Genomic DNA, 17,084 nt, shown 5'->3' on the forward strand with positions numbered 1-17,084 from the left:
GAAAGGAGGCCAGGAAAAGACAATGAAACGCACAGAGTAAATTAAGTAGAAAGATGTGAAGAAGGAAAATAGAAAAGAAGTTAATAAAGATGAGAAGCAGGACGGCGGGAGAGAGATAAAAGAGTAGAGGACAAGAAGCGATGAAACGGCACAAGAGAGTGCAGGGGGGAGGAGACAGGACGGTCGAGGAGAGGGAGGGAGGAAAGGTCTGCAGCTTGTCACCCCTCATCAGCGTGGAGGACCTGGAGGCTGCGTGATTCACAGCTCCGCCCTGAGCAGTCTAGCAGAATATACATACACTGCTTAGTCAGTGTTTCTGCGTGGTCCATGTGCACATATCTTTAATGCATCGGCTCTCCAACCACGTGGAAACACCACATCCTGCCTTGTTTCTGCCATCTCTCTCAGCCAGCCTGGGGTCACTCATCACCATATGTCCACACAAGCCATCTGCGGACTTGCATGTTCTCACCAGACTACCAGACTGATTTTTAAGATTGTGAGTCTGGTTACGCTGAAGTAGTAGGTACAAGACAGAAACAGAATCTCGTTCTTATTTCTCTCCTTATCCTGCTACAAGTGTTGAGCTGCCTGTACTAACAGAAATACAAATCTTAGGAGGGACAGGTCCTCTAATTGAATCTATCTGACCTAATTGATAGAGAGCATCCTTAATTAGACGACTCTAGAGACTTTTTAAGAGAGTTCTCTTTCAGATCCAGGAGCACTGCTCTCTACCTGATGCTAAATCTAGACTCCTTGTGGAGGTAGAAATTTAAAAATAACATCCCAATGTGGTCAATTACGTATCACATTACATTCATAGTCGTAGAGTAGCTAACAGCCTGGGAGTTTTTCAGCACCTTGCCACAACAGATTAGTCCGCCTTTAGCAGCGTTTTCTACGGAGGTCTTAATGAGGCGTTTGGGGGCAGCATCTTTATAAGAGCTGGGCGGCATGTTCACATTTATTCATTAATGTGTAATGTGTTTGGTGTTAGCACAGCTTTGGATGTAAACAGGGTTTTAAGTAGGAAACAAAAAACAAATAGTGTTTTTAACACTACTGGCAAGCACGTGAAGCAACAAGACTTCAATATAGCCCTGTAAGAGTCACACAAACAGAAAAACAAGAGACAAATCTGAAACTCTTCTAGGGGTGGGAATCACCAGAGGCCCCATGATACCATATTATCACAATAATTTAAACGTGTCGCTGAGTATTGTGATAAAACATACTGTGATATACTGTGAATTATTACCTTTTTTTGAACTTGAAATATTGTCCCCGAAGGACAAAACATCAGTTTTATCTAATGAGATAAAGCTGTTCATCTCACTTCAGTGATGTTTATCGCTGCAAAATGTACACTGTGTGATTTTGGGCTGTCCCAGACAAAAGATGACCATCGTGGGAGAAACGTGGCGATATCTTTGGAAGTGGCTCTAAAACGGTGGTCTTACGTCGCACTGTGAGACATGTTCAAGGATGGCCGTTGTCAACGTCTTGCGACCAAAGATAACCTGAGATAAAATTCTGACAGTGTCAGAAATTTAGGATGACTATCTCAGAGTGTGACAGCCGCTACCACCTACGTCTACTAATCAACCAATAGAAATGCAGCACGAAATGACACAATGCACCTGGAGAAAACCCATGCTGGCACAGGGAGAACATGCAAACTGGGTTTGAACCGGGAACCCTCTTGCTGTGAGGTGACAGTGCTAACCACTATACCACCTGGCTCAGATGTCGTCCTGTGACCTGAGGGTGAGACGTTGGTCAGGTGATAACTCTGGCTCCTTCTGAGTCGATGCTGTGATCAGGTTTGGGCTGGTGTTCACAGACGGCTGATGTCTGTGTCCAGTGATTATTCAGTCTGTTGTCCAGGGTCCTGGCCATGACCCCGCTGTAGTGTTCCTTACAGCTGTTGCATATGATGCCTTACACCGCTTTGTAGGGTGTCCCAGCTGAAATCTTGTGGGCTAACATTCAACTAACAATATCTTTCATTAGTGATGAAGTATCCAGCTGCATTCTTGGTCAATTATTTTGTCTAAAAATCGTGATAAATGCCCAATTTAGTTTTCCAAAACTCGATGGAAGTTATTTGTTTTGTTTGATCAGCTTTCTATAATCCAAAGATGTCAAGTTTAGTATCATATATGACCAATAAAAGTATTAAATGCTCGTGTTGGGGAGGCTGGACTGCTTTGCATTTTGATTTAAAAAATGGCTAAATTGATTATACAGCAGCAGCATAAGTTTCTATTAATCCACTAACTGTTGAATGCCATAGAGATCTGCAATGCTTGTGCGATCGAACAAACTAAAGAGGTCGTTTTCTGCTCGTTCCAGGACTGACTTATTTGCAACTCAGACACTATAAAGAGAAGCAAACCAGTGACAACAATGAGACCAGTCAAAAGGCTGACTTCTCATGGGGGCCACATGATCGTCACATTTGTACTAGCACTCATGATTTATTGTTGAGTGGGCAAAGAATTGATTCAACACACTGCAGCAGTTATATAATCTGTATAAAAGTCCTTCTCACACATGTACAGAAAAACTTCAAGTCAAGATAATGAAAACATTCTTTTACATGCTACTGTGTGCACGTCACCGTCTCCAGTTAGCTGCTCCATTTTCACATTTTTCCTTTGACCCTGTTCAGCTGTGTTTTGATGTGTGTGGGGGGGGGAGAAATTAAATGTCAGGCTCTCAGGAGAGGGATTTCTGAAAAGTGAGCCATTAGTAGAACATGGCGAAGGCAGCTTCACCTTTTTCAAAAATGATGTCTGTCATTACTTGCTTTTAAGCTGCGGAGAAAAGGGAGCGAGCAGACTAATTAGCCGCGTTAACCGTCATATCAGCGGGAGTCTGATGTGTGCGTTAAAAAAGCTGGAATTTAAAAGCAGTCATTATTTGACATCTAAATACGTCTAATCTATATTAGCTGCCTCTGTTCTGTTACAGCATGTACTGTTCTTCTTTTGTTTCTCTCACACACAGTTGCTGCTCATTGTTCTGCCACAGTGTGTTCTTGTTTCTGTGTCTGCGTGTCTCTACCTGATGAGTGAGCTTTAAAATCTCTTTTATGGATCTTGGGGTTTGTTCATAGCGTCTCTGTCTTAACATGCTTTTGTTTGTGTTTGATCACCGGTGTTTTTGAAAGGAGCTCATCGTCGAATGTGAGGAAATAAGTTCAGATCCGAACATATTTTCATGGGTTTCTTAACTCTACTGCGCTTCGTCCACTTCAACCTGCTCGTGTTGCTGCACGTTGCTCCACTCTGCGAGCATTTGGCTGCAGATGTGTGTGAAAATTAGAGTGTGGAAATGAGCAAATACATTTAGTCACACTGTTGATTGCCTCTGTTCTGACACGCAGATTCCCTAAGCTCCGACGGTAACTAGGCTGTTATGTTTCCTCTCTCTTGCTCATTAGCATCGAGCAGAGTACAAACCATTCAGTAGCTTCTCATTTCATAGCCGATGCAGACCATGTATGTTTTGGGTTAGCCAATCAGAAAATGCTGTTTACATTGCAGTGTCTTTTGCAGGGTGATGAGGGTAGAACACAGGCATATTTACAGTATCAGGTGTCAGTGTTTTGAACAGTATGTCTCTCTTCTCTCTCGTCTGTGTGTTTGTGCTTCTCTGTGTGTACCTGCAGTACTCCCTATGTAACGAGCCTCTGATCGAGCTGTCCAATCCCGGAGCAAGTGGCTCGGTCTTCTATCTCACAAAGGATGATGAGTTCATCATCAAGACTGTGATGCACAAGGAGGCTGAATTCTTACAGAAACTGCTGCCTGGATACTACATGGTAAGCAAAGTGTGTGAGTGTGTGAGGCTTAAAGGCACACTTGACAGATTTTCAACCAGCTTTGTATCATAACAATGTGGGTAGTATGTGTAAATGAACTGTGGTAATCTTATGCAGTGGTTATTGCTGGCTCTAGGGCTGTTGTTCGAACTACAAATTGTATTTCCTCATTTTTGAATGCCTGCCACCACTGACACAAAAGCCCCATTTCCACCACACACCTTCATTATGGTACCTTCGGGACAATAGTAACCATTCAGACATGGTACCTAGACCCTAGCATCTCCACCGCAAACAGTACCCTTAAATGTGGGCGGGGTTGTTGTCACTCACTGCTCCGTCCAGCACTCACTGTATTTCCTCATCACTGGTGACACAGATGGAAGTCCACCTTGAAGTGCATTAGGGCTGTCAAAAAAAATTCGAAAGTTCGAAATATAATCGAATGTATAGTTTTTTTTATAAGTTTGAACCTAAATTTGATAATTCGAATATCATTAACAATTAATTAATACTATTAATAATGTTGTATATCACGGCGAATCCCGTTCGGGCAGAGATGGCTCGCGCACAAGCCGGGCCAGAGAGGGACGCAGCAACGGAGGAAGAGGCGCCGATGGAGGAGCCCGCTGCGCCAACACCACCCACTGCGCTGTCTGCGATGCGTGACCTGTTCGGGGAGACATACAGGGAGAGTGTTGCACCTGCTGCCTCCCTGCCTACCCTTTTTGAAGAAGAGATGAAACGTTACCAGAATGAGACACCACTACGAGCCGAACAGGATCCACTCTTGTGGTGGAAAACTACGCACTGAAGTATCCAAACATTGCTCAAATAGCGATGCAGAAGTTGGTCATACCTGGCCCTTCAGTGAGGTCAGAACGGGTGTTTTCATCCGAGTGTCACGTTCATATTGCATCAGCAATAAGCATCTTATTTTTTGTGTTTTTTTGTAAAAAAATAATAAATTTGAATATTATTCGAACTCTACGTAATTAATTCGAAAATATTCAAACTCAATTTCATGGTGCTTTTGACAGCCCTAAAGTGCATCTTGTTTATCGTCCACAGAACGAGGCTGTATGCCGACATATTCAGGACAAAATAGAACAGGCTGCAGTGAGAGTCTCTCTCCATGGGATATTTAAAAATAGCAGCTTTGTGCATTTAGTCCTTCTCAGGCAAGCTCAGGGGCTTAGTGTTGCCGTAGCCCACAGGAACGACGCTCTGCAATGCTTTTTTTTTTCTCCAAGTGAGGATCAGAATATATGCAGTTCACATAATACAGCCGAAATTAATATATATAAACTCTTGAAGATCCACTCATTACTGTAAGTGTCTGTCATATAAAAGCTAAAGTGATGGTCAGAGTTGTCACACTGAAATTTAAGGTGTGCTGATGGATTCACGTCGTCACCTCATGCATTGAGTAACATTACAACGTTCCACCTTAAAAGTCGCCGGCCATCGGCCCAGTGAATTAAGTTACTTTTTCTCCAACTACAGCTGCTGTGAGAGGCAGCAAAACTTACTTTCATTTAAGAGTTACAGTTTACTAATGTAAGTAAAACTCCACAGTATGAACAGTGGTCACATGAGCCTCAAAACCAGCCACAACTCAGCATCACAGACTGCAGTGTTCACAGCTTCACCTTTTAGTACCAGATCTGTGTGCTAGGTACCCCAACAGAGGGGGAGCCAAAAATGGGGACAGTGCGGAACAGTTCCATTGGTACCATCCACAACTTTTCACAGTGGAAACTGAAAAACTGCAGACCGAATTGAACTGAACCGTACTGTACTGTTCGGTGGAAACGGGGCTTAAGAGTATAGAATCGGATCAAGGGAGAGACCCCCTCAAACACAGAGACCAAACTCTGATCAAAGGTTAAAACTAGGCAGTGTTGATCAAATATAAACCAAGATTCTGTAACTGCATTTCCTATTTTTAAACCTAAAATGTCTTCAGAAACATATTTAAGGCACTTTGTGGCTGCAATATGAGAATTTGTGAACAGCAAGTGGGTGCTATACTGTTTCCTGTACTGTAAAAGCTGAGGCTAAAAATACTGAGATGAAACCTTAGAACTAAGCAGCGCTGATTAAATATGAACCTAGATTCTGTCACTGCGTTGCCTATTTGTCACCTTTTCATAAACATATTTCAGCACACTGTTTTACTGTAATTTGAACTTCTTTGTTGCCAGCTAGCTGCTATATTTTTTCCTGTATCAAAACAGGCAAACTCGCTTTCAGTCACCCATCAGCGTGGTTTTCTACCTCTTGAGCTAAAGCGAATGCTACAGCCTGTTGCCTCTGTTTTTTCTGATCTTGTAGTAGCAATGTCAAAAGTATTTGTATCTCTCTTCTTTCTACTGCATAGATAGGCCAGTTTATTGAAAGACCATCTTTCCAGCTGTGAAATACTTTTTTTGTTTAACAAAAAAAATACATGCATCATAAAAAAGGATATTTGATATATAATGACATACAGATGGGTCCAAGAAGTATTACAAATTAAGCATTTTGAAAATCTCAAGTGGCACTAGGTGTAGTTTGCTTCCACTCAGAAGGGCATCAGCCTTTTAACAAAGTATGTCTAAGTATAGATGGTAAATAATTTAGGGAAGGGCTCCAGATCTTCAGAAATGAATTCTCATCATCCACAAGGACAGCACTAATTCTTACATGAGGTAAGACACTAAACATCTCCCTGTACCAGACTGTTACTGCAGGTGGAGAATCTTTAATCCATTTCAACAGGATGTATTTACGAGCAAGGAGCAAAAGTTTGTCCAACAATTTATACTGGTTATAGGAGATGGCTACTACCTTTAGGGCAAACTCAGTAGGAACAGTCCTGGATCCTTCCTTATTGTTGTCCTAAATCAGATTACACTCCCAAAAAAAGTGGAAAAGAGACTCCAGGTCTGTTTTACACTTTCAGGTTTGGTAGTTTTCCTCTTTTTCTCCTCCTCACACGCACACTCAAACAAAACAATAGGCACATGCACCCACAGTGAAAACACAGGTTCATACACACTGCACAAACGGTGGAGAAGCTTGTCAGTGTTCATGTATCTCAGTGTGAATAGCCCTTTGCACACACGCATAAATACTGACCTCCACCTCTGATGTTCTTATTATGAGTCGTATTTTTAGATCTCAGGTTTATGTAAGACCCTGGAAATCTGTCCTCTGAGCGTGACATCCTTTTCGTATGAAGCAGACATAACAGCTCTATCATCTCCGCCCGAAACCATGGGCCATTCGGTTTCGTAAGAGACTGGCCGATGTGTTTCATATAACAGAGCCTGGCTTGTGCCAACAGTGCCCCCCCTCCTCCTACTCTCTCCACAGTCTGCAGGCTCGTTCTGAATGAGCTCAACCAGCAAACAGCTCCATGTATGTCCATGCTACTATTCCAGCCTCTTGAGGTTCACGGCCTTCAGCTTTGTGTTTATTCATGTGCCGACAGCTGCGGCCAAAGACCATTGCAGGGATTCATTTAATCATTTAGGGACGTTAAAGGCTCAGCGCATTTACTGTGACCTTTTCCGTCGACCTTAAAGGCTCTGAAGCCTTTCTTTGCAGATGTAATTGGTCTAAGGAAAGAGAATTATTGAAAGCAGAGGGACTCACTCAGGCTCGTGTTAGATGGCTGTAGCTCGAGGCTGGAGCAGGTGGACTGAGGAGAAGAGACAGAATAGCGCAGACGGACAGGCAAATCAAACCCACACCGAGATAAACACAGAGAAGAAACCACACAAAACATCAAAGCGCTGCACATGTAACACCAAAACATAGTTTGAGCCGTACAAGCTCATCTGTATTTGTAACAAGCATAACATGCAGGCCGTCATTGGTGGAGCTCTTCATGTCTCCCACAGCTGACTGGCTGACGGTAGTGGGCTGGCTGAGGAGTCTGGCTCTGGGCAGCATACAGATCACAGTGATGTAACTGACTCCACTGCTGCCACTTCTCTCCCTCCTGTGTATTCGCCCTTCTAGTCTTTCCATCTTCTCTCACGTTTTAGTGTCTTATCACTCTCCCTGCTGCTACGACTCTCGCAGTGTAATTTATTTCCCTTTTATCTCTCGCTCTGCCTGCCTCGTGTTTTAATCCACTCTTTCTCCAGCCTTTCTTTTCTCGTGCTCATATTTGCTCTCCTCTCTCCCTCCCTCCTCTGCCTCACGTGTCCGTGTTGTTGGCTCGTCACTGCTCTGCCCTCTTAACATTGACAGAAGGGTCGTGTGTGGCTGAGGGCAGAGGATGCTCTTTCTCTCTCGTGTGAGCGCTCTCTCTCTGAAATCCCTCTCCATCGTTTTTCCGCTCTCTCTACCGGTTTCTCTCATCTGAAGGTCACTCACACAAGTGCTGAGCTTTTTAGTCATACTTCCACATTCATCCTTCATCTCTCCTCTGTCTGTTTCTGCTCCTGAATGCTGTGTGTTCTCACTATATGGACCACTGCCTCTGTCTCTTCCCTCTCATTTCTCTAATGGGACTGAACTGGCCCAGGTCCCAAGGTCAAAGCAGGTTTTTAACTAAGCACCCAGCCAGACTAACCTCATTTGTTTGGATTGGGTACTGAAATATTCACCACAGACTGGTGGCTGAGGGGAGAGTCTCGTATACAGTAAATGCAGAATCATGCAAAACACAGAGAAGAGTACATAGTTAAAGTGCTTTTGAGGAGCTTTATAGTTATCATCAGTGCCAATATGAGCGCACATTGAGGGCCACTTTTTCCCAGTTCTTTTGGGGGCCCCAAACATTTGCCTCTCCTGACGTTGCACCTCAGCAGATTGGCGGCAATTAGCTAGCCAGTGGGACATGAAGAGAGGGACTGACATGCACTAGCCTGCGCACACAGCCGGCCCGGCTACCAAAACAAATAACAGAGAAGCTCGGATTGTAACACACTCAGAGGGAGCTTGACTTCATTCTCTACCCAGGATGCCATTACTCCACTATATCGTTACAGAGCAAAATTGGTTAGCTGCTGTGTTAATCCTCTAAATGTCATTTATAGCTGTAGTTTCCAACTGGTGGGTCGCGGTCCAGAAATGGGCCACGGGTTCATTCTGAATGGACTGCAAGTAAAGCCTTGTTCACATTACACGACTGGCCGACCAGTCTTGAGTTGCGGAGATCTTTTCAGTGTTCATACCTGGCGACGTGTGTTTCTGTCATCGGCGTTACGGCCTGTGTGCACACCACAAGATTTTACTACTGAGCCCTCGCCGACAGAGCCCCAGATATCGTGATGACGTCGCCATGTCACGCGTGACCAAAACAGGATATTATGAAGTTCCGCAGCGCTACGTGTCAACATGGATGTCCGACAGCTTGGAGCTCTGCAGGTTGTTTGCACCCTGCTCTGCACTGAGAAGAAACAGGAAAAGAAGAAAGGGATTTGGGTAAAGGAATGGGTCGCTGCATGCAGATCGCGCGGGTTGTCAACTCTGCAGAGAGAGTTGGAGGTAAGTTCTATGAATGAAACTTGGTTGCCACTGCGCCGCTAGCCTATTAGCTTGCATCGTACTGTCTATATAGTCTATGCATGTATTCTGATCTAGATTATTGTACCTTTCATAGCTGAATGGGTTTTCGGGAAATGCTACGGATGACAGCGGAGGACTTTGATTTCTTGCTGGGGCTGGTAGAGCCGTACATCGCAAGATCCAGTCGTGCCATATCCGCTAGAGAACGTCTGTCCTTGACCCTGCGCTATCTGGCTACAAGTCGGTTATTTAAATTGCGTGGAAGTCAAAATAAATGAATAAGATCTGCCTCCAGAGCCTGGGTCCAAACACAACGCGCACTATGTGCTCCTGTGGACGCTGCTATTGTTGTTGCGTGCCGGCTTGTCCTCCTCACATTTATTCCGTCCTCCTGCGTGCTGACGTGGGACGTATCCCGCCTCTCATTGGCTGATGCTCTTTGTCAGTCATGTCACACCAGTTTTCTAGCATGCCAGATATCCAGTCCCAGTCACAGACGAGGGGGCGACTGGCTCGAAGGCTTGTTCACACATGAGGGCAGTCTATCTGCCGACTCACCTCCCACCCAAGGTAGCTCTCGAGATCCTCTGCGACGTCAAAATCGCAGCGAAAATTGTGTAATGTGAACAAGGCTTAACTCGCAAACATGTCACGTTTGTAAAAAAACACACTTCCTTTTGAAGTTCCATGAATTTCCAGGGCAGAGCTTTTATTTTATGTCATTTCCTGCCATAGAGTGAGTAACTAACAGACAGCTACTTGACAGAGACAGCAAACTAACTCGACGACACAAGACGACACAAGGATGGCGCTGAATATAGTAAAATGTGTGGACCATGAACTATAGTAAGGAGAAAACTGGACCCTGGGGCTGGACCACTTGGGAACCACTGATTTATAAAAGTTTATAGGATCAGGGTGCTCCGTTACAGTGCCATTGCACTAGTCTTGTCATTATTGTATTGTATATGTTGTTTGTACTTAATACTAAATTATGGTCTTAGGTTAATAATCTGATTGTAAATTTTAAGGTCTGTTGTAGGGTTGCAACAGTTGTTGTCATCATTGAATAATCTACACCGATTTTCTCTAATAATAAATTCTTCATGTGGTCAATAAAATGTTAAAATGGCTGTCACAGTTAGCTAAAATACAACATGACATCCTTAAATTTCCTTTTTATCCTCCTTATTATCACACAAGACAAAGAGAAGCATCATAACAACAGAATGTTTGGTATTTCTGTTAGAAGAAATGACTTCAACAATTAATCAAATATCAAAACAGTTGGTGATATTAGGAATGTAATCAGAGTTTGAGCGTGACCACTTCCATGTTTCATAGCACTGTGAGCTCCTGACTTCTGTTCGCTCTCTGTTATGTAATGCCTCCTGGTGCAATCAGATGGAGAAATGTGTAACTGTGGACAGTGTGTGTACACTGAGAATTTTGTGTTGTTTGTCAATTACCTATTTACAGAACATGCGTCACCTGTCCTGCTGCTCATGTATTTTTGTAACACTTAAAGGTCTCATGAAATGAAAAATGGTTGCACCGTGTTCCTGGATGTGTTTTATTTTTAGATATTTTACATTAACGTGCTAACCTTTTCTCCTCCTGTGAAAAAAAAAAAAATAGTTAGCACATCTTGGTCTTGGGCATTAATGAAAATTATATCCTGCAAAATGTCATCATACAATTTGAGGTGACTCAGCCAGCTTTTCCCCACGATTAAATCCCTCAAATAATTTCCCTCCAATATTAAATCCTGCCTCTACATCCCGTCCAAGCGCAGCAGGAGACGCTGATTCATGAGCCTTTTCTGTCATGCTCTCTTTTCCAGAACTTGAACCAGAACCCTCGCACTTTGCTGCCCAAGTTCTTCGGCCTCTACTGTGTCCAGTCGGGCGGGAAGAACATCCGCGTGGTGGTGATGAACAACGTCCTTCCCCGCGTGGTTCGTATGCACCTCAAATATGACCTGAAGGGCTCCACCTACAAGAGGCGAGCGTCCAAGAAGGAACGAGAGAAGGCCAGGCCCACTTTTAAAGACCTGGACTTTATGCAAGACCTGCAGGACGGACTGATGCTGGACCAGGACACTTACAACGCGCTGGTCAAGACCCTGCAGAGAGACTGCCTGGTGAGTTAAATGGAGGGAGAGGATACTTCACTTGCTCTGCTTCTGTTTTTGGACAGGCGAGAGAGATGGCAAGAAGGAGGGGGAATGAGCTTAGGGGGGAAAAGGCGAGAGCGGTTACTGATTCTGAAGGAGCATCCATACCCTCATCAGGAGTCTCCAGAGAGATACTCCAGGGAGGGGGAGTGGGATCCTAGGCAGTAGTGGTTAGCAGAAGGATTAGAGGAATGATAGAAGGAGGGATAAAGTGAAGCTATAATGGAGCGTCTCAAGGGGAAAGATAGATAAAGAGACATAGAGTAGAAAGTCCACAAAAGGAAATGGAAAAAGAGTTGGCAAAGCCAGGATTCTGTGGTGCCCTGGTTCGTAAAATAGGGTCATGGATGGAAGTGAAGAGGCAGAGAGAGATGTAATAAGCTATTTATGAGGGTGTTCGGCATTCCCAGGACCCCTCACTATAAATTAAAGCTTTGTTACGAGCACCAGGTTTAACAAGGTGTCTGGTCTGGTAGCAGGCCTGCCCTTGTCTTGTAAATCACCGCCTCACATTTACTCTCATAGTGCATGTGCTTGGGGAGTAAATGTGCACACACTGGCTATCTTGTACATTTTTTATGAATGTGTGCATCACTATAACTTCCCCAGCGTTACGGTTCTTATTCCCCCTGGTGCTGACACCATTACGCGCTCTTGATAAAAGCTATCACCCCAATTTATACATCAGTCAGTCACCGCGCACTTCAACCTGTTTGTGCGTGTCCTTTGCTCAGGTGCTGGAGAGCTTCAAGATCATGGACTACAGTTTGCTTCTCGGGGTTCACAACATGGACCAGGCGGAGAGGGAGAGGCAGATGGAGGGCTCCCAGGGCAGCAGCGATGAGAAGAGGCCCGTGGCCCAGCAGAAGGCCCTGTACTCCACCGCCATGGAGTCCATCCAGGGAGGAGCCGCCTGTGGAGGGTCTATCGACACCGACGACACGTGAGTTCAGCCAGAGAGATGAGAAGCTGTTGGCAGAGAGCTGCGTGTTAAACATTACACTTAAAAATAAAGGAGGGGAGCATGTCTCTGACCTGCACTTTCATGCCATAACAATAATTATAAATAAAGTGCAATATAAATTAGCAACAATTAACTTTTTAAAATCTTTTTAACCTACTATAAGACTTGATATTTTCAGCGTAGGTGGGCCTCTCGTCTAAAAAGTTAAAACAAGCTTATGAAACAAGACCTGAGAGATTTAAAAGGTGACACTGAAGCAGGTCGCTCCACTTTTAAGTGAGCCTGATGGCAAACTTGAGATTTACCCATCAAACAGTCGGTCGTGTCGTGCCAGAAGATCTCAGGCTGCGCTCAGGTTCAGTGGGGATTAAAAGGTCAGCCGTGGGGATGTAGGGCCAAAACCTGCCAGCTTTAAGATCAAGGCAGGAGTGAGGAAGCTGCTTTAGAGTAAGAGAGAGTCAATAATATGAATCAATGAATGTTAGTGTGAATGACTACAGATGAAACCAGCTTGATTCTCATTCTACATTTTAGTAAAAGAAAAAGAAAGGTCCTGTTTTACCGTTAGATCACACTGGTGATAAAAACATCTCACTTTGGAGGCCCAAATCAAAAGAAACCTTGTCAGTAGTTTAAAATATTAATTATTACAGTACAGTGAAACACAGCTGTTATGGAATTATGGATTATTTGGTCCATAACATCTCAGTCTGTAAAGCTGTAGCTCCCACCTCCAGTCATTTAAACCAAGAGCACTGCTGGCTTTATATCAAGCCATCTAACTGGGTCTTATATAAACCTTTAACATGCAAAGAATGCAGTTAGGCCCTGTCTACATGTACACAGATTAAAACTGATATTTTTCCACTCTGTTTAAAAAAAAGATTTGTCCAAACAACCGTAATTTTAAAAATATCTACAAGGCATTAAAGGCTGTGTCAATTATGCGTCAGACACCAAAAAGGAATGATTCAAAACTGTGACACAGACCCTTTACGCCCAGTTCAGACCAAAGATTCACGACAAGACTAAACCGTTTTAGAACATTTCAGATAAATGTTGCAGCAGTGTGAACTGGCTGTCTGAGCTCGACTCAAGCTGGCTGTTGGTGTCACCTGCAACTCAACTGGTCAAATCACCGGCAGCTGGTTTTAGAATGTGAAGCTCATCACCTGTTTAAACAGCCATTTGTCTTCTAGTGATGTCCACTGCTCAAGTCAAAATGACTTGATACAAAAAATGTCAAAAGTCTGTTTCTGTCCTCACGGTGTGCTAGTGTTGGACGGTGGGTCACTGCTGCTGCTCGCTGTATTATATTGTGGTGAATTCACTATGAATACAGTCCATCTGATGCTCGTTTTACGTTTTCATCACTACTACAAATGCAACTGTAGCCAGTATCTCACTATCCCTATCCTCATTTATATCTTGAGAAGCTACAAATTATATTCAGCCACAAAATAAGCCTGAGAAGCTGCAAATCAGAACAGAAGTACAGAGAGTTATTGCATAGAGATGCTACACCGTCTCATCTCGTTGCATTGATGTGAACTGTCAGGTTTTTAGAACATTGCAGAACGGCGCATTGGAAGTAGTTGCCTGTTTTTTTAAAGATATTTTTTGGGGCATTTTGCCTTTAATGGACAGGACAGGTAAGTGTGAAAGGGAGAGAGAGAGAGGGGATGAAATGCAGCAAAGGGCCACAGGCCGGTTTCGAACCCGGGCCGGTGCAGCAACAGCCTTGCACATGGGGCGCCTGCTTCACCCACTAAGCCACCGACGCCCCGGAAGTAGTTGCCTGTTACAACTCGTCTCGTCCTGAATCTTTGGTCTGAACTGGGCTTGAGGTGGACCAATGTGAAGTGGTTCTGCAGTGCTAACAAAACATAAACCAGTAGTCTGTCGTCGTTGTTCTGAATTGAGGAGATGATGCAATTGTTTCCCATTTAAAATTTCAATACAGACACAAAGTAATCAGGGTTTTCAAAAATGTTCCCTTTAGTAATCTAAAACTGTTTGAGTGTCGACGTGAGGCCAAAACGTTGGGGAAAATATCTGTTTTCAAAAATCTCTTTAACGTGGAGACAGGGCCTTGATTAAATGCCACTTAGCTTGTATGAAGTGATGTGATTTTATGATTCAAAATGTTGTTTAAAAATGTGGAAAAAACTCAGCACTTCCTGTAGCTGCTGTGTGATAAAAGCCTCAATGTATTCTCCATTCTGGACAGTGTTCACTGTGAGTTATCAGTAGGAAGTGTTAACAGTATATTAACAGCATCCAAATGCACAGACCTTGTGACATACTTTTAATTTCAGCTGTATTCTGCTTTTCATTTCAGCATGGGCGGTATCCCAGCTGTGAACGGAAAAGGGGAGAGACTTCTTCTCTATATCGGAATCATCGACATCCTGCAATCCTACAGGTGATCATCACAGCACTCACAGTAGCCATCACCACAGGTCATCAGCTGTATATCTTCCAGTGTGACCCAGGCTGGAGATGGAAGTCATATAAGTAGATGTACATACTGTGCCTGCCTACTGCAGCAGCCTGTTTTAACTCCTACACTAACTCAACTTAATCATTTCAGACAGCACATGTAAGGTCCTCAGCCTGCAGGCATGTCCCCTATATTCATTTGCCTGTGATCCTAAAATATAAGACACGTTTAACATCACTGTGCGTCTCTTTGTTTCCGCAGGCTAATCAAGAAACTGGAGCACACGTGGAAGGCTCTGGTTCATGACGGGGTGAGTTTTTAATAGCTGCTCACAGAGAGACAGTACACACACACTCATACAGGAGCTCAAACTCAGAACATATTTCAGCAGAACACACTGACTCTTTTCTAATGAGGAAACAAAAACATATGAAACTGATCATGTCCTAACTGTCTCTTGTATTATCACATAATCCAGACATGTGACTGCGTTTGTTTACATCCAGTCTGGCGCTCTGTTTTAGGAGAGTAAACAAAAGAACAACAGTAACGTTAAGCGAGGCCCAGACTCCACAAACAGTAGCCTCGAGCAGTTTTTGGATCTTTTCGTCGTAGGACTTTTATTAGCTTCAAGTTTGGCAGTGGTCATTGTTTTGAAGAAGAGCCTGTCTGTGTGTGTGTGTTTTTCCATTTCGCTCTCTTTCAAACTGTACAGCTAACTATGAACATCCTGCCGGCCCAGTCGATCCGTCCTCCTTGTACTTTTCACAGTTATTGTAGAAGTTACAGGCCTGTGTAGACACATTAATGTCTCTGGGTGTGTTTGTGTATTAAAACTTATTAGACATTAGCTGTATAAGCAGAGCGGAGCTACGGGTCACTCGGATGTGAATTATACGCCTATCACCAGCTGCAGTTTTCTTTTATTGAGCTAATATTTTAATAGAGCTGTGAACTCCACATGAGTTCAGTCTCATTGTTTTCTGTCATCGCCATGAAGATTACTGAGTTTGGCTCGTGTTAAATCACCTTTATGAACATTCGGCCTTTGCTGAAGTAACACAGACACAGACACGGTGCTGTGCTGCACACTCTCCTAATCGTATACATACATTTTTACTATTTAATTTGTACATTTTGAAAAATGTGTTGGCTCCTCTCAATAGAGAACTTGGAGAGTAGTTTCGACAGTGTATGGGTTATCGTTTTGCACGGGATAAGAAATATCAGTAAAACTACCACAAGTGGGAGGGGTAAATCCATTCACACACTGCCGTCCCCTCCTGTCGTCATGTGCGTATGACATTGCTTCCTGTGTGTACCACACTCCTTCCAGGCAAAACATTATTATTATTATGAACTGATTAGCCTACTGGTTGATTTTATTGTCATTTTTTATTAGCCACATAGCCCTGCTACATTGCATACTTAACTTACCTAAAGCAATCAGAAGTCCTGTGCCTCGGACAAGTGCTTGCGACCTTCTTTTGGTTTTGAATCGTGTTCGTCGTAGGCCCACAGTACCTGAGGTTTCACACGGACTTGTCCAACTGTGAAGTGCAAAACTGAGTGCTTCTTCAAGAGCCTTCATGCTTGAAAATCCACGAAAAACCACTTGTTAACAGGATATGTAGAAATATCTACACACATATTTACTGCTGGTCTATTCGCACAGGATTAGTATTACCTGAGGTAATTTTCCGGGAACCTTTTACAGAAGGTGAAAGTCACGGTAATCTTTACTGACATCGTGCGGTAATGATTACTGACATGGCACATTCAGACGAGACTAAAATCTCTGGTAATTATTACTTTACCCCACGTACCTATGTAAAACTAATCCCGTCCGAATAGGGCTTTAGAGATAGGAAGAGGAGCTCAGACATCCAGAGGCAGTTCCTTCACACCGAGAGGGGCCAGTTGAGGTAGCTCGAGCATCTGATTAGGATGCCTCCTGGGTGCCTCCTGTTAGAGGTTTTCCAAGGGCACGTGCTACTGGTAGGAGGCCCCGGGGCAGACTCAGAACATGCTGGAGGGTTAAGATACCTCATCTGGCCTGGGAATGCCTCGGGATCCCTCAGGAGGCGATGGAAAACGTTGCTAGAGAGAGGGACATCTGGTATACCTTGCTCAGACGGCCACGGATAAGCGGATAAAAATG

The 17,084-nt window shown here is 43.8% G+C and overlaps 1 protein-coding gene across 3 annotated transcripts in view; it reads left to right on the forward strand.

Moving 5' to 3' along the window:
- Positions 1-17,084, forward strand: part of pip5k1ca (phosphatidylinositol-4-phosphate 5-kinase, type I, gamma a) — a 72,523-nt gene that overhangs the window by 31,433 nt on the left and 24,006 nt on the right. For all 3 annotated transcript variants that reach the window (XM_050054409.1, XM_050054408.1, XM_050054410.1), the window contains exons 6-10: positions 3,680-3,832; positions 11,184-11,483; positions 12,251-12,459; positions 14,822-14,905; positions 15,185-15,233. In XM_050054409.1, coding sequence (XP_049910366.1) covers positions 3,680-3,832; positions 11,184-11,483; positions 12,251-12,459; positions 14,822-14,905; positions 15,185-15,233 — 795 coding nt within the window. The remainder of the gene's footprint in view (positions 1-3,679; positions 3,833-11,183; positions 11,484-12,250; positions 12,460-14,821; positions 14,906-15,184; positions 15,234-17,084) is intronic.

The sequence above is a fragment of the Epinephelus moara genome, chromosome 10 (assembly GCF_006386435.1).
Source record: "Epinephelus moara isolate mb chromosome 10, YSFRI_EMoa_1.0, whole genome shotgun sequence".
Lineage (NCBI taxonomy): Eukaryota > Metazoa > Chordata > Actinopteri > Perciformes > Serranidae > Epinephelus > Epinephelus moara.